Source organism: Mastigoproctus giganteus, chromosome 5 (assembly GCF_048544385.1).
Source record: "Mastigoproctus giganteus isolate SK-2022 chromosome 5, ASM4854438v1, whole genome shotgun sequence".
Taxonomy (NCBI): domain Eukaryota; kingdom Metazoa; phylum Arthropoda; class Arachnida; order Uropygi; family Thelyphonidae; genus Mastigoproctus; species Mastigoproctus giganteus.
The window spans coordinates 177,023,125-177,046,901 of NC_143579.1; the positions used below are offsets into that span (position 1 = coordinate 177,023,125).

Sequence of the window (23,777 nt, forward strand, 5' to 3'; positions counted from 1 at the left end):
CTCCACTAATCACTTGGATCTCTTTTACTTCCTCTCTTTGCAACTTGACTTTCTCCAGTCCAACTCTCCTAACAGTGAGATAATTTTCCTTGGTGATTTTAATATTCACAACTCCAGCTGGCTTCCATTTTCTAGTCACACTGACCCAGCCAGTCGAGATGCTGAGGCTTTTGCGATTACTAATAACCTTGCACAGATTGTTCATTTACCTACAAGAATACTGGACAATCCTAACCATACAGTCAACACACTTCATCTTTTTCTCACAAACAACCCTTCTAAGTACATAAGTCGAAGTGAGTCGACTTATGTACTTATGTACCTTCTAAGTCGAAGTGAGTGGACCTCTAGGCATCTCAGATCAGAATGGGAAGAGAATTTACAAGAATGCAAAATGGGAAGACATGCGAGATTTCTTTTCTTCATTTCCTTGGTCGGATTACTGTTTCAAAACTTCTGATGTCAAAATTTGCTCAGATCATGTCAGTGAAATTATTCTTGTAGCAATGGAATCCTTTATTTCCCACCCCACTTTAAAATCTCGTCCTGTATCTAAACCTTGGTTTTCCAATAAATGTGCTAAGGCTGTTCAAGAGAAGAATGTTGCATATTGTAATTGACTCGTTTCTAATTCTTCAGTTTCATTTTCTGCCTACACCAAAGCTCGCAACAATTGTAACGCAGTTATTAATCAGTCCAAACAAGAGTTTAAACAGGCTAAGAGTAGAAAACTTGCTTCTTGCCCTAATGGTAGCCGAGCATTCTGATCTCTTGCCAAAGCTATTGGCCGCAACTTTTGTCCATCTCTGCTCCCACCTCTGCCCAAACCAGATGGTTCTGTTGTCACTTCAGCCAAGGATAAAGCTGACCTGCTAGCATCCCATTTTTCTCATGTATTAATGATCTTTGTAAAACACCTCCCATCATAGCCAACACACTCCATTCTTCCATCAAAAGGATGTAAGAAGGATTTTGATGAATCTTGATGCTAAGAAAGCTCCAGGTCCTGATAGTATTTTTCCACTTGATCACAAAACCTGTGCTCCTGAACTTACTCCTGTTCTTTGCCGCCTTTTTTACTCCTGTTCTTTGCCGCCTTTCTTATTCGAAAGGTCTTTTTCCTTCTGCTTGGAAATTTGCTCATATCCAGCCAGTTCCTAAAAAGGGTGACAAATCCCTGCCATCCAATTATCGTCCCATTGCAGTTACTTCTACTCTTTCTAAAGTAATGCAGAAATCAATTAACCATCAACTCTTAAGCCCTAGAAACCTTCCGTCTGATCAATGATCGCCAGTATGGATTCCATCAGTGTCGATCCACTGGTGATATTCTGGCTTATGTTACCCATTTATGGACAAATTCAATGGAAAAGTTCAGTGAAACACAAGCAGTTGCTCTTGACATCTCAAAGGCTTTCGATCGTGTTTGGCATAAAGGTCTTCTAAACAAGCTTCCATCTTATGTTTTGCCAACTGTTTTTTGTAATTGGTTATCCAGTTTTCTCTCTGATCGCTCACTGAGGGTGATGGTAGATGGCTCTCTGTCTTCTAACTTCTCCACTAATGTTAGTGTCCCCCAAGGTTCAGTTCTTTCCCCCACTCTTTTCCTCTTGTATATTAATGACCTTCTGTCTTCCAATGACTGGAAATCCTACCGACAGTTTTGCCGATGATAGCACATTGCATTCCACTTTCCATTTTGAGAAACCTTGCCCTCTGGAGAATTATCTGGAGATAATTCTCCAGTGGGGCAAAGACAACTTAGTCTTGTCTTATATCTCACAAAAAGGATTCTTCTGCTCCTATGCTTATCTTTGGTGACACTCCGATTTCTAGGCAAAATGATATCTCTCTTTTGGGGATTACCCTGACTTCTAATTTCTCTTGGCACAAGCACATTACAAATATTGCTTCCTCTGCATCTAAAAAACATGGTTTTCTCTTTCACTCTCGGCGTTACTTTTCTTCCAAATAGCTGTTCACTCTGTACAAACCACAAATCCGCCCTAGCATGGAATATTGTTCCCACATCTGGGGTAGTGTACTCAAAACCTCAGGCTTCTAGATTCCATTCAGAAGAGGGTAGTTAGGTTAATTAATGATTCATCTCTAACAGAGTCTGCCACTCGCTGTCTCATAGACGTACTGTTTCTGCTGCATGCCTTTTCTACAGACTCTTCAGAGGGTACTGTTCTTCTGAATTGGCTTCTATAATTCCCGCTCTCTCTCTTTCAAAACAGTCCGAACATGGGCCGCCACCAGCCAACATCCATTTACTGTCCAACTTCAAACTCACAGAACCAACTTTTCATCTTCCTCGTTTATTCATTCAACTGCTATTTTCTGGAACAACCTTCCTTCATAAGTATTTCCTGAAAATTACAGTCTACAGAAGTTCAAGTCTAATGTCAACAAATATCTTCTTTCATCTTCTCAACCTCCAACCTAAGCACGGTACTAAGTACTATAGGTTCTAATACCTCTCGTGTTTGGGGTTTTCATAAAAAAAAAAAAAAAAACTATTTACACATCTGTGAAATGTTTGGTCACTTCATTGGTCCTGAGTGTCAAATCATGATTTGGTGAATTCAGTGTTTTGGCCTACTCCTCACACATGAATATTTAAGAGTTTCTTAATCAAGATGTCCAATGGTGCTAGTTGGACAAGGCCTTCTGGAATTGTAACTAACTTTGTGTTTAATTTAGCAACATCTTTTTTGCTGCATCTGTTATAGTTACACAATAAACGAGCATGCTTTTTGAAGATTTCATGGAGACAGTAAAATATTTTAATGTTTTTCAGCTTGTAACTGTGGATAAAAACAACAATGCATGCAACTAATGTACCTTTGGACAACAAGGCTCAAAAAAATTTTAAACAAAATTTCTCAGGAAAAACAATGTATCTTTATGGCCAAAAAAATATGGTAGGTCACAACTTAATTATACTGTGTTTCTGGTGTACTGCATAACTACTCTCTTCAACAACTTTTTTTTATCTGGTTCGTATGATTTCACTGCACTTAATTATATTGTTCTTCTGGTGTACTGAATAACTACTCTCTTCAACAACTTTTTTATCTGGTTCATATGATTTGACTACCAATTACAAATTAACCACAAAACATTTCTCTCATTTTATAATTTTGAGAAATTTAATTCTTTTTACTGGTAAGAAGTGCTTTTAGAAAATTAATTTAAGTTACATTTCAGAATTTCATCTTTCAAAAGCTAACAACACCAGCTTGTTTTAGCCCGTGAAGAATAAATGAAAAAAAAAAAAAATATATATATATATAATAATAAATACATCTACTTCAAGGATATGAAGTTATGGTTGAATGCTTTACACCTAATTTTATGAATTTTGTAGCAGAATGATGTACTAAAAGTATATAAGACGTTACAGTCTTCTCGATATGCCATTGTAATATAGTAATTTCCCAATGCTACCTCATATTTAGTAGTTTAGCAATTAAATGTGAAAGAAATATCTTCTCCCTTTATACTCTAAACCATCATTAGGTTAGAAAAATTTAAAATTAATCATTTCAACAGTGAATACAATAATCCACATTTAGGCTTGAACCATGGACCACTCAAATACATATAATAGAGCACACGCCCACTTGACCACTTATTAATGCCAGGCCTAATGCTGTGCTTACTTTTTCAGCTAGTCCTGGAAAAGACTGAAAAAAAAAAAAAAGAAGATTTCTATTCTAACCTTGTTCAATCATTTTAATTTTGGTAGATATTAGTGTGCTAATTTTCTAAACAATTCTTCACTCTCCAATAGAAGAAGAATCTTTATTGCACATAGATAATGATTTATATAATAGTGTAGTTGCAACTGTCCTTCATGGCACAGTAGCCAGGGGTTCACAATGCACTAAAGAGACAAGGTTGCCTCAATAAACTAAAAAAAAAAAAATTAATAATAATAATAAAAAAATAAATAAAATAAAGTAGTACTAGAAAATGAAGAAATGAATTGAATGAATATACTGTACATAGAAAACACTGAGTAAGTGTACAGACTATCAGTTACAAAATATATAACATAAGAATATATGTTGATTTGCATAATTACATAGATTGGATTGAACTGAGTTAGATTATACATTGCTTGAGACTCAGATTACAATAGTGGTAGCCTTGCCACCCACTGCAGAGTATTCCTTTTCTATATTGTTAATCCCAACTAAACTTTTGTTGAAGTCAACATCTAGGTCCTGGATGTGTGATAGCAAAGAAGAAAACAGTGTGACAGGTGAAGGCGTGTTTGAATAGGGCGTAGCTGTGAGGTTGCTCACAGATGTGTCACTCGGATCCTCCAAGACAATTACCCCAGAAGGTGGGAATGGAGATGTGACCAGTTATGAGCTTGATGGTTGTGACAAATCACCTTTCATCAATGAGTCACGTGAGCCTTGGGATGATGAGTGTGTTGGCCATAGCAGCAGTCCAGAGCTGGGAAGGTAGGCTAAGCTTGTGGCAAGCCCAGTTGAGGAGCCAATACTCAGAGGAAAACATTGGTTTGGTGGTAGAGGGAGATGCAGATGCCCAAATCTTTGCCGCACAGAGAAGTGGGGGGATAAACTATTGTTGCAATGTATCTGACCATGGTGGATTTGTCTGTTATGTGTTGCAATTTGTCTGTTATCCATCCCAGTCTGGCTGCTTTTGTGAGAAACATGTTGACATGTTGGCTGAAAAGAAGCTTTGGGTCAAATCTGACCCCTAGGTCAATGTGATTTTGAACAAGTGGGATGGATACTCCATTGAGGGCTGAATGGATTTTTGTTGGGTGTGTTGCTTAAATGAGAAGAGCTTGGTTTCTGGCTTCTCAGGATTGATGCACAGACAAAGAGCTAACCTGCCTTCTCTCATCAATATCTACCTACCTCACAATTGTTTGAGATAGGTAGATACTGATGAGAGAGTGCAAGTTAGCTCTTCTGGGATTTGGTGAGGGTCTTGGTTTGTCTAAATTGGCACGAGTACCTTCAGGTCATCTGCATATACTGCGATATTTAGCTCTTAGATTACCAGTGACGCAATGAGTGCAGTGAAGAGGAAGCTGGATAGTACTGCCCTTTGCAAGATTCCAACTGAGATTACTTTGCAGTATTGGGTGTTATCTACAGACGCTTTCACTATGCGGTTATGCAGAAAAAGTGATGTGAGGAGAGCTAAGATGTCGCCACCTATCTGATAGTGGTTCTCTAGTAGCTTTAGGAGAGGTGGGATGTACACGGCATTAAATGCAGACTCAATGTCTACATAGGTGGCTGCCATTCTTCTCTCTTCTCGAAGGCTGTGATGATCCTGTTAGTAGTTGCTAGAAGATTGGTCACAATTGATCTGTGTGAAAGTGCATGGTGGATTTGTGGAGGTTGTTTGGCAGGATCTGTTTAGTGAAGATCGGCAGTAGTATTTTTTCTAGCAGCTTCAACAGGCAGGAGGAGTTTGAGATTGGCATGTAGTGTTTCACAAGTAATGAATTTCAAATTTTTGGCCTTGGTTTGAGCAGCTATTCCTTCAATGGTGTGATAGCACTGAGTTAAAAATATGTAATAGAGCTTGTAGGATGTAAGGACTTAGGCTTTAAGAGCCTAAGTTTATTTATGCTAAGTAGTGTGTAAGGACTTAGGCTCTTAAAGCCTAAGTCCTTACACACTACTTAGCATAAATTGTGGGATCCAGTCCAGTAGTAGAGGCTGCTGGCAGTAATTAACTTTTGTCTCGTTATTAGTATGGTTGTCATTGGGTCAAAATTGGTGTCATATGTTGGTAACTGAGGCTGATCTCCTTGGTTGACAGTGGCAGTAAACCTGGTGATATAATCAAGCAAGCTTAGGGGATCGAGTTGTGGGGAGGGGAAGCCTGAAGGGGTATCCTTATATGGAACTTTCCCAGTGTGTATGGTCCTGTTATGGTATGATTTGATCGCTTTGGATTTCTGGCAGATAAACTCGGCTCGAGCTCTCAAGTAGGCAATTCTGTCCATATTGTTGTGATACTACTTCCACAATTTTTGCTGGTGTTGCTTTAGGTCGAAGTACTTCTTCAGGTCATGGGACCACCACTATGCTTTAGAGTGAAGGAAGATTGAGACCTTTCTTCTGGCTGCATAGCCTTTCACAGAGACAATCCAGTCGGAAAGCAGGGTGACAGTTAATTGACCTGATGACCAGAGAATCGACCAATGGATAAACAAGGCTGCCTCGGTGCATCTCGGTATGACCAAGAACATTGGGTTGACATTGGACATAGTTTTCTTTAACCGATTGAGAAGATGGCAATCAGTCGGTAGTTGAAATAGCATCAAAAGTGGATCATGGTCAGAGTTGTTTCATCAATAGTGCAGGGTATGGAAGCTAGGATTAGGTGAAGTTGGGAGTTCACTGGCAAGGGAGTTCGTACTGGGAGTTCAACTGCGGGAAGGAGGTCAGAAAGGTGGTGCTGCTTTAGATGGTTAAGCTGAGGAAGCAAATTGAAGTCACAATGTTGACAGTGGCAGGTTGGACTGGTGCAGGATCCAATTAGCTACTTCGAGAATGAGGTCTTGAAATGGTGATGGAGGGACATAAAATACAACCACTTGGAGTATGGTAGATTAGTTCTTGAGTTTGACAGAGATGGCTTAAAAATCTTGCAATTCACTTAAAATGCTAGAGTTTGGTGTAAAGAGGGTTCGTTTATAAAATGATGGCAGTACCCCCTCCCCTCCTATTATCTCTCGATGTAAAGGAGGAACCATATCCTGCTGAGACAGTGATTGTAATACATTCTTGGTGTCATTCTAACCACATTTCCGTGATGCAGAGAAGATCCAAGTGTTCTAAGGTGTCAATTTTATTTCTGATGCAGAGTGCATTTTGGTGAGTAGCTGAAGCATAGTAGTCATAGGGATTTTTACTAAGGTTGCTAGCCTGTTATATACATGTTCTTGGGTGGCTCATGGTAGGAGCGATTTGTGATCCTGGTTGGGATAGTCATGTCCTTTTGGCATGGAGGTAGCATGCATGCAGGAAATTACAAAGATTAGTGTTTACTAAGAGGTACGGGATATGTGTAACCACATGCAGGATTATCATATGTCTGGCCTGGCATTTGTTATCAAGGTCCTTTAGGAGTCAGCTAAAAATATCCAGCGGTTCTTTGCTGTGGCTAAGGGGGCTTTATCTTGCTGAGAGATCTCATAAAATGGTCGGATAATTGCTCCAATTGAACACATAGATGGGTGGGAGATTCTATTGAAATCTTCTTGGTTGCATTCCAGTTTAAAGTCTGTGTAGTTATTACTTTTGATTGTCAACTGCTTTATAGAAACTCTTAGTCATAGTTCTTCAACAACAGCTGTGATTGATGATGAACAAGCATCTTTATCTTGGTCCTCATATGAGAATCAAGATGAAGACGCTTGTTCTTGCTTTTGTTGGCTGTCTTATTGCACACACAGCTTTGATGTACCAGAGGTGCCCATGGCAACCTGGCACTTCTGTATTAGTGGGGTCCATTGAGTGTGTTTCAGACAGATAGCTGGAGGAGCCTTCTTGTGCATGTTGTGAGATCCAGCTACGAATTTTGCAAGGGTTTGAGGACTTGTCAAAATGGGTATGCTTACCCCATAGCTGTTTGGTATGGGAAGTGGTAGCAGAAGAGCAGTGGGCCTCATTACAGGAGGAGTGTATGCTGATTTCCACAGGTTTTGAGCAAGTGCATGCAAATATGGGGTTATCTGAGTTGAGAATTTTTTGTGAAATGTGGTGATGCAGTAGGTAGGGGGAGAATAATGAATGACAGCCAAGCTGTTGACTCATCATGTGATCAGGGTCTTTACTTACTTGTTTAGCTGTTCAATGTGTAGACTTATACGGTCAATGGAGTGTTGGCTGGATGCTTCTTTTAATGACTGAGCTGGTCTGGCTGGTTTGCAATGTGCTTTTATGAAATTCCACATCGTCACAATCTTCTGCTTGTGTGGAGGCATCTAGGGACCGCAATTTGTTTAGCCTAAGGTTCGTAATGCCATCTGACACTACTTGACATTGAGGGTTCAATGTCAGGTTGAACTGCAAGAAAGGTGAGCTGGTCTAATGCCTGGTTGAATGGCTGGAGCTTGAAGCATGGGGATTGGGTGTACACAATCTGCTAGCTCCTTTTTTCCTTTTGATCACATCTAGAAGTGCTTGTTGTGATTTTAGGTTTTGTAACTGATGGTGCAATAACAAGCCTTGATTAGTGAGTATGAACTCTGCGAAGATAAGAGCTGTTTTTGAAAATCCATAGTGTTACCTCTCCTCTCATCTCATCTTTATCTGCAGCACACAAACTGAGTTTATTTTTTGTAAAATAGCCTTGTATCCATCATTATCCATTTGGTATATTAATTGCGAGTCCGATGTGCTTTTCTCGGGTTTATTGGCGGTGGACTTGGATGTGGAAAATTTCGGCCACGGTGTTCGCTACTATGCAGCTCCCTGGGTTCTTAGAACTCCCATTAGTGTTGGCAGGATCACATGTGAGGTGGGTAGTGCATTGCAATGCATTTTGTTCATCTTTTTGAATGTTTTATGTGAAATTCTGGCACATCTTAAACAATAACTCCAGTTGCAGGAAATGCATTTAATTTTGTTTTCAATCACTCTGGGGTAGCAGCTGCAAGACTGAATTCTTCACTTTGGCAGAGACTGATATAAAAGTTTAACATGAGATACATAAGCCTTCAAAGCTTTATGGACACTTGCTGTGGAGGTGTCTTGCTTCTTAATAAGTGAGGGGGAGAAGTGTCCCCAGGGGATTTGGGTCAATCGGATTACCTGAGCTGCATGCCATACTATCTAGTCACAAGCTACAGGAATGATTCAGCCACTGAATTAGGTAGCCTTGGCCTTATACATTCTGTCTAGAAGTCGTTGTGTATATTAGCACTGTGATATTGGTGCTGATTATTCAAAATGCTAATAAATAGTTACTTGGTGACATTCAGTGGCCCCTGGTTGTATCTTCTTGTTCCTCTCCTCTTGAGGGGTCCAATGATACTGAACAGTAGGGATACTTTAACTAATTAGCCTGACATAGCTGAGTGATCAGAAGCGAGAGTGCATAGCACATGTTCCTTGAGTGGACCAGGGTTCAAGCCCATGACCACTAAATATGATAAATGGCCTGTGTGGACGAAGCTCTTTGACGATCTTGGAACAGAGAAGTTTTTCCTGATTTATTTTCTGATTTATTAGCTTAAATTGTCATATTAACTTATTTCTAGAGTAGCTTTATATTCCTAGTTACGATACTTAGTTTAAAGTTTAACTTAGACAGAGATTTTGTAGGTATTACTTAGTATCGGTAACGGTATCAAATCCATGTGTTACAAATTGAACGAGAGGTCTTTTTTTTTAACCAAATTTAGTCGATTTATTAACCAATTGTTATATTAAATTATCTTCTATAAGTAGATTATAGACCTAGTCACGATCCTTAGTTTATTCTAAATTGAGATAGCGAGATTTGGAAGCTAATCAAACTTATGAGTCCGTAGAAGTACCGTTCGTAAATTCCTGCCATTTTTACACGATAGCATAAGCTTAGTGTAGTATAGTATAGTGCATAATATAATATTGTCAATTAATCAGTAAATCTATTAATCTTGATAAACTTTATTGTCAATTAAATTGTACTTTTAACTCTCTCTCTATATATATATATATATAACGACTTAATCGTAACAAATAATTAATACATAACTATAGTGGTACATGTGATACGGAAGTTATATAAAGGGAACTCGTAGAAAACACTAGATACCGAAAAAATAAATATAGCGTTATAACTGTTTTGGGATATAACTTAAGGATTTAATTTTGTTTTGAAATTTTATTGAATTAAATCGGAATCATGACTCAAACCAGAGCAGCAAAGCAAAAGGCTCAAGCTAATGGGAGTGCTGTGGTTCAGGGGAGAACTGAGGGGGGCAGTTGCCCTCTGAACTCTGAATCACAGTCTTTTAAAATGCACTGTTTGCTTGATGTTTGCGGAGCAGTCGGGTACGGGACATGATACTGCCAAGGGGGATGTCTTTGTGTGTGCACGATGTAAGGAGTGCAAGGAAATCATGCGACAATTCAGCGTTGTTATGGGCCTTTATGAGAGCTTGAAGGACAGGGTGGATGCGCTCGAAGGAAATAAATTGAGGGGCCCATCAAGCTCTCAGCCGCCCACATCAACGCCAGAGCTTGCACTTGGTCATCAGGCAACACAGAGGCAGCCCTCCAGGCAGAATGCGCTGGTCCCACAGGAACTAATAGTTGTTGGTGACTCTATTGTCAGGGAAGCGGAAAACATGCTTTGTAAAAAGGATAGGTGGAATAGGACCAGGGTATGTCTGCCAGGGGCAAAGGTTGATGATGTTGTAGAGTGGATATCATCTTTTAAGGGCACAAAAGGTGATATAGTTGAACAGGTTGGCACTAATGATATTAAGAGTAGGAGACCAGCGGAATTACTTAGCAAGTACAGGTCACTGTTGAAAAAAAGCCGTGAATTAGGGTTGAATTTGAAAGTGTCTGCAATTCTGCCCAGACACGATAGGCAGGAGTATATGATGAGAGCCTTGTCGATCAATTCAGCCCTGGAAAGATTGTGCAAGGCTCAAGGGGTAGAATTTTTTTCAGCCTGATCTATACTTCTTAACAGAAGGGACTGCTTCAACAGGGATGGGATACACTTAAATAGAAAGGGTGCAAGAATTTTTGCTGATGCTGTCGAGGCAGAGTTAGGTGGGTCGGAAAACTGCTAGTTGGGGGGGATACAAGGACTAATAGATTAACAGTAGCCACTGGCAGAGGTGGAAGTGATTCTTGCACTGCTTCTATTGAAATGAGCAGAAGCCTGAAAAACAAGATGCAGGATATTTCAGAGACTGCTGGGAGTCATTGCGGTACAAGTAAACACATGGGTTGTGTTAGGGTAGCCAAGAATAGAAACAGGTGCATGTATACTTGCGTGTACACCAATGCTAGGAGTTTGGTAAATAAATTTGATGAATTTGAGGTATTGCTCAAAACATCAAAGGCAGATATTGTTGGGATATCAAAGACGTGGTGTCACACAGATATAAGGAATGCGAACTGGAATTTGGGGAATACAATGTGTATAGAAAGGATAGACAGGACAGGAGTGGAGGAGGGGTTATGCTATTAGTTAAGAAACACATAAAGTCCAAGGAAGTGAAGCCAGTCGACATCGACAGACAGGGCAGTGTCGAGTCAGTTTGGTGTGACATAAGCATAGGGAAATCAAAATTGAGAGTAGGAGTGTGCTATAGGCCTAATGACTCTGATGAGTATAATAAGGAACTGTACAGGGAAATAGAGTGGGCCAGTAAATCAGAGTGTCTTATAATGGGGGATTTTAATTTCCCAGATATTGACTGGAATTTGTGGGTTGGTCACTCGCATACTAGCAAGGCTTTTGTGGATTTATTGGATGATTGTTTTCTACATCAGCATGTTCCTGAGGCAACAAGAGGGAGCAATACTCTTGATCTGATTATCAGTAGTGATTCTTCATGCATTAAGAATCTGCAGATAAATGAACCACTAGGTGGCAGTGATCACAGTGTGTTGAAGTGGGATTTACTCAAGGAGGTAACTACCATCAGAGGTAAAGGGAAGGGTTTTTGTTTTCGTAAAGGCGACTATGATGGTCTGAGACAGTATTTAAATTCTATACAGTGGGACCAACTGATGATGTTACCAACAGCAAACTCAAAATGGGAAGCATTCAAGGAACTAATCTTAGAGGCTACCAGGCTTTACATACCAACTAAGAAATATTGTTCAAGGTTTAGGTCTAAATGGTTGTCAGATGAACTAATGAGACATGTGGCAGAGAAGAAAAATTCATGGGATACATAGAAATCAATGGGTGACATGGAAGCCTATGATAGATATAAGTTGGTCTGTAACCAAGTCACAAAGGAGATTAGGCAGGCAAAGGCAGACTACGAAAAATCCTTGGCAAAGGACGCAAAGAAAAACAGAAAAGAGTTCTTTACCTATTTAAACTCAAGAAGGAAAGGGATGAATCAGATTGGTCCACTGGATATTGATGGTTCAACAGTTGAGGATCCTGCTCAGGTGGCTAACAATCTAAACGAGTATTTTGCATCTACATTCATGCATGAGGAGTTATTCAGGAAGGAGAATGATGTAGGTAAAGTAAACATTGGCAGTCAGCTGGATGATTTTGTAATAACTGAGAGGAAAGTGGAGGAGAGATTGTTGGGGATAAACATAAAAAAGGCACCTGGGGTGGATGGGATCTATCCAGTTATATTAAAGGAGGCAGCAAAGGAAGTAAGCAAACCCCTAGCCATAATTATGAGAGCTTCTTTGGACTCAGGGGAGGTACCCATAGACTGGAGATGTGCAAATGTAACCCCAATTCACAAAGGAGGATCAAAGGCTGACACAAGTAATTATAGACCTGTTAGTTTAACTTCTGTTCCAGGTAAATTAATGGAGGCACTGGCTAAAGAAGCACTGCAGGATCATCTAGACAAGAATTCAGTTATAGCTCAGACGCAGCATGGTTTTGTTAAGGGCAGGTCTTGCCTAACCAATTTGATTGGATAATATGATGTAGTCACAAAAGAACTGGATGCAGGGAATAACTTTGATATTATATATTTGGATCTTAGAAAGGCTTTTGATACTGTTGCACATGGAAGACTGCTGCACAAATTGGGGCAGTGTGGCATTGGAGGCAAATTGCTGCTATGGATAAGGGGATGGTTGAGTGGCAGAAGACAGAGAGTGGTAATCAATGGACACTGCTCAACGTGGACTAATGTTATTAGTGGAGTTCCTCAGGGTTCAGTGTTGGGTCCGTTGTTGTTTTCGGTGTTTATAAATGATATTGATGATGGGATATCAAGTTTAATGTCCAAGTTTGCAGATGATACAAAGGTTGGCAGGGTTGTTAAGGACACCACTGACGCTATGCTGCTGCAACAGGATCTGGAAAGGTTGAACAGATGGGCTGAGAGGTGGCAAATGAAGTTTAACATTGACAAATGTAAAGTACTACATATGGGAAACAGTAACCCCAGAGCAACGTATCAACTCTGCGGTACTACACTGACAGTGGTGGAGAATGAAAAGGACCTGGGGGTAATTGTGCAGGCAGATATGAAGTTCTCTGCGCAGTGCAGACGAGCTGCAAGAGTAGCTCATGGTGTCTTGTCAATGATATATAGGAATTTTTCTAGCAGGGATAAGGAGGTGATTATTCCCTTGTATAAGGCAATGGTTAGGCCACATCCTGAGTACTGTATACAGGTCTGGAGGCCTCATTTCAAGAAGGATGTAGAGCTGCTGGAACGGGTACAGAGAAGGGCAACAAGATTAGTGAATGGAACAAAGGGTTGCTCTTACGAAGAAAGGCTTAAGTTTTGCAAATTACAGAGTCTGGAGACTAGGCACCGGCGAGGTGATCTGATAGAGGTGTATAAGGCTTTGAATGGTTTGAGCATGCTCAATGCCAATGGGATTCTTCATCTTGTTCAGAATAATCAGCTCAGAGGGCATAAATTCAAATTGAGGAAGGACGGATGCCGGACAGATGTGTGGAAATCTGCCTTTGGCCAGCGGGTGGTTGGTTGGTGGAACCGACTTCCATCACTTGTTGTTGAAGTTGATAGCCTAAACAAATTTAAGGCTCAACTGGACAGGTATTTCGAGCGAACGGAGGGGTGAAATGGGAGTGGTGTGTTTTTTTTGTTTTTTTTTTGGCTGATGCTGAATAAGCTTGCTTTCTTGCATCATATGCCTCTACTAATGCTAATGCTAAATATTTGTATTGATGATTTATTGTAAACTCTATTGACTTGGTTGTTGTGCCGGAGTATAAACAGAAATTTTATTTATTTATTTAATACCAGTATTTCTCCTCATTAAAATGAGAGCCATGTCACTGAACAGATGCACCGACCAATACATGCACAGCGATAACCAATTGTCATTCATTGTGTAACATGCTTTATTTAATTTTGCCCATCATCCTTTTTGCACATGAAAATTACATAGTGCTATCAAAGAAGAGAGATAAACATTAAAGTTTAAAATTTTAGTATAAAAGGACACAATGTGTTTTTAAAAAATAATTTAAACTACAGAGATTTAAAGTAGGATTATTGTTCAATCTGAATGCAAGTAAAAGTGAGAGTAAAATAACAATGATATTTGCAAGCTTTGTAGTATAAAAGTAAAAACACATGGAAGAATTTAAGAAAAACTGAAAGCATTAACAGAATAGTTCTAGTGAGTTAAATCTAAAACTGAAAAGTAATAGCTATAAACTGACAGAAAAACCTATTTTTGAATAAGAAAAGTCCAACTTCTCTTTGCTTCTGAATAACAGCATTCTGTTCATAACTATATGTGTTCCTTGGCTTTTGGTAGGGCAATGTATTACTGCTTAAAATACTGTTTAAATTATTAATGCCATTATTCTGTTTAATTGAAAGGTTACTCTTATCTGAGGTTAACTGGCTTATTTTAGATTTAAGATATATTACAATAATTTGTAATAATAAAATCATACACTTTGGTATGCTTCTGACCACCTTCCTCAGTGATTGACAAGTAAAATGTTTAAAAAGCTGCATTGTCGCACATCTACATTTGGCATTACCAATGATATTAATAACACTCTAAATCTTACACATATACAAGGGGGGGGGGGAATTTAAAAGTTTTAGCCCAATATAAATCGCAAAGGTTTTCACGGAAGTCAATATTGCCATCTGTGCTGTGACTCTTCTTGTGTGTTCACAGAAATTTCAGGTTTGAAACCATATTCATCTCCTTCACAGAGGGGGTTGAAGTGTGAAAGGCAAATGAAGGTGGTGACTATTGAGAGAATAAAGCACCATGCAGTGAGAACCTTCAAAGGAACTATCGCTGAAAGAAATTCATGAAGACATGCAGCAAACATCAGTGAAATCTTATATCCTTCATACATCATAGTCACAAACTGGGTTTCAGAATTTAAGCAAGGGTTGAAGATGTACCCTACAGTGCTAGGTCTGTTATACGATGTTGACACCTGTAAATGCAGATGCTATTCATAATGTGATCACCAAATACATCAGAATAACACTAGAGTACATTGAGATAACAATCAACATCTTTCAAGAGCGAGCTCACGATATTGTGGTGAATGTTTTAGGAATGAAGGTTTCTTCAAGGTGGGTCCCTAAACCACTGAATTCAGATCAGAAGGAGGAAAGAGTGAGGTGTTGTCACGAGATTGTGTAGCACTAAGGAAGCTCAATTTTGAGGGTAGTATGTCACTATGGATGAAACATGCATGCACCACTTCAACCATGAAACTAAAGATGAAAGAATCCCTCTTCACTAAAGAGTGAAAGAATCCCTCTTCACTCCCTCCTAAAAAGTTTTGAGTGCAGAATTTGCCTGGGAAAGTCATTGCATCCTTCTTCTGTGATGCAGAAGGAGTGATCACAGTAAATTTCCTGAAACAAGGTGCTACTATCAATGTCGAGTATTATTCTAACCTATTGAAACATTTCCATGAATAATTGAAGCTCAAGAGGCATGGGAAATTGGCCAAAGGATCTTGCATCAAGACCACCAGCACACAGTATTTGTGACTCAGGCAACACTACGTGACTGTGGTTTTGAGCCATTACAGCATACACCTTGCTCATCAGATTTGGCCCCCATCGGAGTATTTTCTATTTCAAAACCATACAGGTCTCAAAAGGACAGAAGTTTGACAGTGACAATGCTGGGATAAATGCAGTCAACAACTGGCTTGAGTCAAAATCTTCTGAATTTTATTTGAGTGGGTTATGAAAGCTAGTGGAGATCATGGCAGAAAGTGTTGACTTGAGGAGGGGGAATACATTGAAAAATAAATGGGTTTTTCACAACTTTCCAGCATTCCTTCTATGAGGTTAGAAACCTTTCAACCTCCCCTCATAAATGTTTTGAAAGAGAATATTCTCAAGTATGTTTACAAAATGATTATTACCAAGGATTATCCATTAGTCATAACACCCATTTGCAGCAATTTTTGTTTCCTTCATTACAATTTATTATTAGACAACTAATGTTTTCATTTGAAAGGTAGAAACTTACATGTGGTTTTTTGATAATATGGCTCCTAAAGATATATTTCCACACGCTTTAATGTGAAATCTTTCTACAGAAGAAAAAGTATGCTTCTGGGAAACCATTGAAGGTTTAGATTCAGCTGCACCTAAAACAAGAATTTGTTGAACATATAAAAAGAGAAAACAATATATAGGTTAACATCAGCATGTGCAAAATATGTACATTAAAATTCTTTAGAGAATGACATATTCAACTGAACCATACATGCACAGGATGAGAGGCATTGCGGACTAGTGGTTTTATTTTTCCAGTTGAAGGAACTGACATTAACTATGTCAAAAATTAAATAAATAATAAATAAAAAAATGTGTGTGTGTGTATATATATATATATATATATTTAACAATATCAAAAAGACAGTTCTCAACTTACCTAAACTCAATTTTACATAACATTGGCAAATTCAAGCCGAGTATAGAGGTTGAAGGACGTTATCATTAATGATAACAGGATTACTATGAAAATTTATTCATGTGTGCTTATAGGTCATTGTATCCATATGGTTTAAACAATAAATTTTTTAACAAAATTTTATTTAGTAATGGTTGTTTAAAAACCAGCCACTGCATTTACAATCTATTCCATCTTAGTCATTTTTTTAACAATAAATGCAGACACAAACGTGGGAATAGGTCAAACAAACTTTTTAGACATATTTGGCATAATTTCAATGATATTATTTGCTCATGTGATAATACCATTCTCGATGTACATAAAATTTCTCTTTTTCTTTTTAACATCAAAAACTCTATACTAAAAGCCTTAACTTTGTATATTAATAATTTTAAATTCAAAAATATCCAACTTAAACACATCATTTCAGATATCTCTCTTTTTAGTCTCGGCTCCATTACTACATATAGTAATGAATACTGTATTATTAAATTTACACATAAATGGTTTGACAAAATTCCTTGGCATCATTTGCTAAATTATCGTAACAATCTCCTCCCATTTTATAATAATTTTAAGTTTAACATCCATCACCGTTTCAATTATGAGTCTCCTATCGGACTCAAAATTTGCAACTATAAAACTTTAGCCACAAATTTAGGCAATTTGAAACTTTCGGATCTTCCATGTCACTGTAATGACTCTATATATGCTCCTTTCAAAGACCAGCACCATGGACACATTATCACTGGCAATTTGGATATTGTCAAAAACATCCCCCTCAAATTGGCCATGAAAAAAAGGATTCAAATTCAGACCTATCCATAAAGCCTATCTAAATAATATATACAGGAACTTATATCTTAATATCTTAAATTTCTGCAACAAGTTAGCTCAAAAGTATACGATACCCCATGAGGCATTCTATAACTGGATACATGTGGTATATCAAGATATTATAAAATCAGTTTAAAAATGTTACAACCGTTATAATAATCCACATATTAAGCACTCTAATCTCAAAAATGCCATCTCAGATCTACAAGAAAAATTTATCATCACCCCTGTAGATAAAGCTTCTAACAACTTCGCAATCTTTTGTAAGCAGTTTTACTATACTACTCTCAAAAAGGAAGTCGACAACAGTACCACATTTTTATGCTGTAATCTTGGCATTAATACGACCATCAAAAAACTTATAGCTTTGCATAAAAAACTACATATCAAAATTCGCAATTCTACATTACCATTCATACATATGATTGCCAAGTTCCATAAAGATCCCGTTGGCTTTAGATTCATCACTAGTGCCAAAAAAAGCGGCTGTTATCTTCCACGTAAACAATTTTTTAAACTACTAACTACCATCTTCATTAATATTCCATCCACCTGGATCATTAATAATAACCACAACATCATTAAAATCTTTAATTCTAATGCCAAAATCTTTAGTATCGAAACTTATGACTTTACTAACTTATTTACTCCCTTGCCACATCATTTAATTATCTCTGTACTTAATCAATTATATATCTTAAATACAAGCACGTTCTACCCATGGATGAGATTGTCTGGAATAATTATATCAACCTATGTATTCAGAACAACTATATTTACGATGGCATTAATACCTATAGACAATCTATAGGAGTTCCCATGGGCTCACAAATTTCCAGTATAGTTTCTAACTTATTTCTTCACTACTACGAAGATCTTTATACTCATAATAATCCAAACCTTAATTTCTTTGCATTTAGATATGTTGATGATATCTTGATTTTAAATAATCATTTTGAAAATATTGCAAAATTGATATACCCTACTGAACTTACCTTAAACAAAGAAAATAATGGTAACCAACACGCAAACTTTCTCGATTTAAATATTACTTTAAAGAATTCACCTCTTCACAATACCTTGGAAGTATTTGATAAAAGAAGTCAATTTAATTTCAACGTTATTTATTTAACAAATTGGAATTCTAATATTTCCATTAGAGTTCATAAAAATATCATTCATACACAAATTTTACGTCTTGCATATCTTAGCAGCAATCAAACACTTTGTCAAAGCTTTAAACGGCCTGTATACAAAATTATGTTTAAATGATATTCCAATTAATTTTATAAATCATATTATTAAAAATCTTTCTGACTTCATTAAACATAAATTCGGTTTCACTATATCTCATTTTGATTAGGGTTAACATGATAATTTGTACAGATGTATAGTTGTATATTTAAATGGTGGTATTCTCACCACTTTGAAAGTGATCACATCATATGACTTCTATTCTGAACTATGCTCATGTCTTTTCACTTTCTAAGTTACCTTTTTTATTTCCATTCTTATTTTATTTTTAATTATTTTTATTTATTATTATTCGGACCTCTTCCTCACTTAACTATAGAGGGCTTCCATTGTTTTTTTTTTTTTTTCTACTAAGCAACTTCACCGTCGTCATAGCTCTCCCTGTTTGTATTCTATTTATTAATCATGTGTATTATGCATTTTACTAATTGATGCTACATAATTTTAAAGGTATTTAATTTTATTCTTCTTTATACTAGTTTTTTTACAACTCACAGGCTAGGGGTATTAATTTTCCTCTTCTACTAACACCTTCACAGCCAAGGCCCTCTCTAAGAGGTTGGGTACTTACGAACCTAGCTCGCCTAGTATCTTTAAAATCTTTTCCTTCTCTTTACGTCTTTCTACTTTCTATTCTGCTTTTTCCGTCCGTTGAACTATTAGTGTAACACGAGGGCGATGTATTCTATTTATTAATCATGTGTATTATGCATTTTACTAATTGATGCTACATAATTTTAAAGGTATTTAATTTTATTCTTCTTTATACTAGTTTTTTTACAACTCACAGGCTAGGGGTATTAATTTTCCTCTTCTACTAACACCTTCACAGCCAAGGCCCTCTCTAAGAGGTTGGGTACTTACGAACCTAGCTTGCCTAGTATATTTAAAATTTTTTCCTTCTCTTTACGTCTTTCTACTTTCTATTCTGCTTTTTCCGTCCGTTGAACTATTAGTGTAATACGAGGGCGATTCGGACATTCCTTCTTTTCTTATTCTCGCTATCTTCGCCTCTTTTTTTTTTTACTACTTCCCCCCCCCCCATACCTTGTATTACTTCCCATTTCTATGCTGCTGCCTGTTACACTTTTTAATTTAACAATTAACAGTTTTACTTAAAATATACACACTGCGTTGGGGCTACCTCACTCATGTTTCTGGAGGTTTCAATAATTTTTTTTTTTTTTTTCTAACATTTATTATTCAATAATATTATTCTTTAATGCTACCTCCATCAGCATGGGTTTGTATAGAAACACAGTGTTTTGGTACATGATCGGGTGTAGTCCCCTGATGAAATACCTGATCTATGTACCAATTTATTTTCATTTTTATTCTCATTTTTTAATATGCATTAATTACCACTTCCTTTCTAGCTTTTGCAAATATGATTTGGATTATTAATTCAGGCATTATTTCCACTTAATTCCACTTAATTTATTAGGTTCTAAACATTCTTTTCTTCTCATATCTTCTTCCATTAGGCCTGGCACGTTGTTGTTAATAACTTTCCAATCTTACTGTGTCCTTTATAAATTATTTCTATTTCTTATATATATATATATATATATATTTTTTTTTTTTTTTTTCTTTGTTAGGTTATATACAAATATATACACATTTTTCCTTTTTTTCCACTCACTCATTCATCTCTTTCTCCCAAAGTAGAGGGGGGGGAGGTGCAATGTGTAATTTAAATACTAATGCTTAATAATTAAGCTAAATAAGAAAGACTATAAAAGATTAAAACTAGGGTTAGTATGAACTTAACTGTAACATTTACGGTTTGTGTTCTTTTTCTCACTAACTTACACTCTCAATCATTTTTCGCTTTCACTGCATTTGTTCGACTCTTGCTTTCTCCACTGCACTCTCTGGGCACCTCAGCTTACTATTATTCTTCAGCTGTGGTGCAAGCCGGGGAGAATGCAGTGATAGTGTTTGTGTTGTTAGTAAATGTTTGTTAGTACTTATAAAGTAGTGTAAGTTATTATTAACTTTGTATTCTTTCAATGGGAATAAACTGACATTTATTCCCTTTAACGATAATTCCTAATTCACTCAGTGACCAGCCTATTCATTCTGTCTTTAATTCTACATTGCATCCCCTTGCTACCAGCTTACTGATATTTTTCAGCTAATCTGCTTCCCTGGCTGCCTGTACATCTCCCTCCCCCCACATATGGTTACTTATTTGGTGTGGGCCCCCAGATTCCTACACATCGCAGGGTAGTCCTGGGGGGGGGGATGTACCCAGATCAATCCTGTTTTGTCATGTCAGGGCACAGAATACTGCTGTCCTGACAGTTATTAGGTCATCGACTGGGTGTGGTGGGAGATGTGGGCGATTTTAATTGATTATTATTTAATTGCTGGGGGGCTGAATTGCCATTCTTTGGATAGTTCTGCACATTTCAAATACTTTCTGCATGAAGGTTATAAAGGCTTCATAATTTTCCTTTTCTATAATGAATAGATATTCTTCTCCCCTTGGAAGGGGGCCAACCTGTGCTATTAGCTGTGTTCTGAGGATGTCATAAATTATACATTCATATAGAATGTGTGCCCAGTCTTCACTCTCATCGCAGGTGCAATTCTGGTCATCAGTCAGCCCTAAGGAGGTTAGTTTTGCCTTTAGGGAGCACTGACCTGTCAATATGAATGTTGTAAAAAGTCCAGGGGCATACCATTTAGGAGGCTTTGGGCTGACCATTGCCACCCGTGGCAGAAACCTTTTGGTAACTAGACCTCTGGTTTCCTGCTCCCATTTTGTTTGCCATAGTTCATTGAACTTTGTGGCTATTCTTTTTCTTTCAGCCTTGATGGTGTCGGCTGTGTCAAGAGCTATCACCAGAAAATCTGTGGGTATGCCCTTTTTAAGTCTATAATACAAGCCACTTTTGGCTACTTCCAGGCTCCAGCAAGCAACTATAGCGCAGGTGTGCTCACTGTGCGACACGATCTGGTAATGGTGAGAATGTCCTTTGTCTCAATTCTAATTTATTCCTGTTTCTTACTATGGCCAAGCGGGTAAACCATGCGCCGGCTCCCTGGCAGTCATATATGACTGCCAGGGTCTTTCTTTTGAGCCCCCAGTCTGATCGACTGATCCTGGCAATCATACCTGCATAATTTCTCACTTTCTTCGCCAAATAGGTCAAATGGAGATAAAAAGTTAATTTAGAATCAAAGACCACTCCAAGATATTTTAGTTCTGTAACTATTTTTATAATAGTTGTGTTAATTTTAATTTGTGGACATCTTCTTATGTCCAAATTGCCTTTTAAAAGTATCTGTTTGGTTTTTTCAGGCGATATTTTGAGCATGTGCATTTGTGCCCACTCCTGCAGCTGCAAGAGGGCGGCATTTGATCTTTCTTTGCTTTACAACCACTCGCATCTAACCTTTTACAAGGAAAATTATATCATCTGCAAAGGCCAGGCTATCCACAGGGTCCAGATCCAAGGCCAAAAATTCGTCCAAAACAATGTTCCAGAAGAAAGGGCCAAGGATCGAACCCTGCGAGCAGCCTTTATTCACAGGGCGTCACTGAGACACTACTGTCTATAAGGTAGTTGTTTATTACCTTATATAGGTGTAGTGGGGCATTGCTTGACGGAGTCTCCTATGGACACTAGGCCACCACAGTGAGTCAAATGCCCCAGCAAAGTCAACAGAGATTGCCAGCATATATTTCTCCTCTGAGTTTTTAACTGTTGCCAGTAGGTGGTGCAGTGCATCCTCCGTACAGCTGCCCTGCTTAAAAACATATTGACTGTTGGAATGGAAACCTGCTTCTATATAGTATTGGACTAATCAGATATATATTAGTCTTTTGCATATTTTCCCTAGTACATGTGGACATGCATAGTGTGCATAATATTAGGGTAAGGCACCACCTGCAGTTTCCCACATCTGCACCATATGCACGCTGTGAAGAAATACAGTACCACTGTAAATGCCAGAAAAGTGTTGTGTTCTGTTGTACATGATACATTGTGTTAGGTTCTGTCACATCAAATGTGACCTGACATTTGGTTGCAGGGCCACTGGTGGGACTCCACTTTGCCCGCCCGCCCACACACACACACACCACTAAGAGGTAGCCAGGCTGCCCATTATTCTCTGGCTTGTCTCCATCAGGGTCGTCAGAGCTTCCTGGACTGAGACAAAAAAAAAGAAAGGTAGTCAGTGAAGTACAGAGTGTACGCAAGAAAGGAGGGTATAGCTAGCAATATGGAGGATGCAGGCGAAGGCATCCTCCAGGTTATCAATGGAACAATAAGTACCATCAGGTGAAAGGGGAACCCGGGGAGGAGGATAAATAAGACACAGCAAGAGAGCTGCGTGTAAGTTGCCACTGACGAATCAGGTGGCCCACAGGCCAGTTGATCCTATCCAGGTTAAGATCGGTTGGCCAGTTAGATAAGGATCAGATATTTGGGGTGTTCCTATTTTGCGTTGGCAATAGGATGCTCCGTCTTGTGAAGAGGGCTTGTGCAAACTTGGTAAACTCATAGTAGTAGTAGTTTTCTTCTGTGATGAATAAGTGTTCATTTCTTTGAGGGTTATATTGTATACGAGTAAACAGGATGTTGCGGAGGTCCTCATAGTGATGACAGGTATATACTAGATGGTTCCAGTCTTCAATTTCATGTGGACATTTTTTTTTTTATTTATTTACATAAATACAAAAAATGCATAACTCTCTCTATTTACAACCATTTGAACCCATGTAAGAAACTCCAGCAGAAAATGGAGCTTCTCTTACAAAATTGCAAAAACACAAAAAAACTCTCAAGACTCAAGTAAAAGAAATGCATGTATGCTGCACACTCAATGACATTTATGTATTCGTGTATGTATGTGGCCTGTTTATAGCAGCTCCAGGACCTGGGTTCATCTCCGCAAATTGTCTCTATCTTGACTACAGAATCTGTGTAATCAGGGCTTGAAATGTGAGCAGCCAACACCCGAGCAACTGCTGCCGTTCCAAGGCACATGGAGCTAGACATAATCTACTATCTGTGCTTTGGTAGTGCGCTAAAATCCCGCATCCACTGGAGGTAGTGCAATAGC

The 23,777-nt window shown here is 38.1% G+C and overlaps 1 protein-coding gene across 1 annotated transcript in view; it reads right to left on the minus strand.

The window, feature by feature from the left end:
- hob (bridge-like lipid transfer protein family member hobbit) overlaps positions 1-23,777 on the minus strand; it is a 916,854-nt gene that overhangs the window by 622,025 nt on the left and 271,052 nt on the right. Inside the window, exon 19 of the mRNA XM_090374277.1 lies at positions 16,179-16,299. Within this exon, the coding sequence (XP_090230403.1) occupies positions 16,179-16,299 (121 nt within the window). The remainder of the gene's footprint in view (positions 1-16,178; positions 16,300-23,777) is intronic.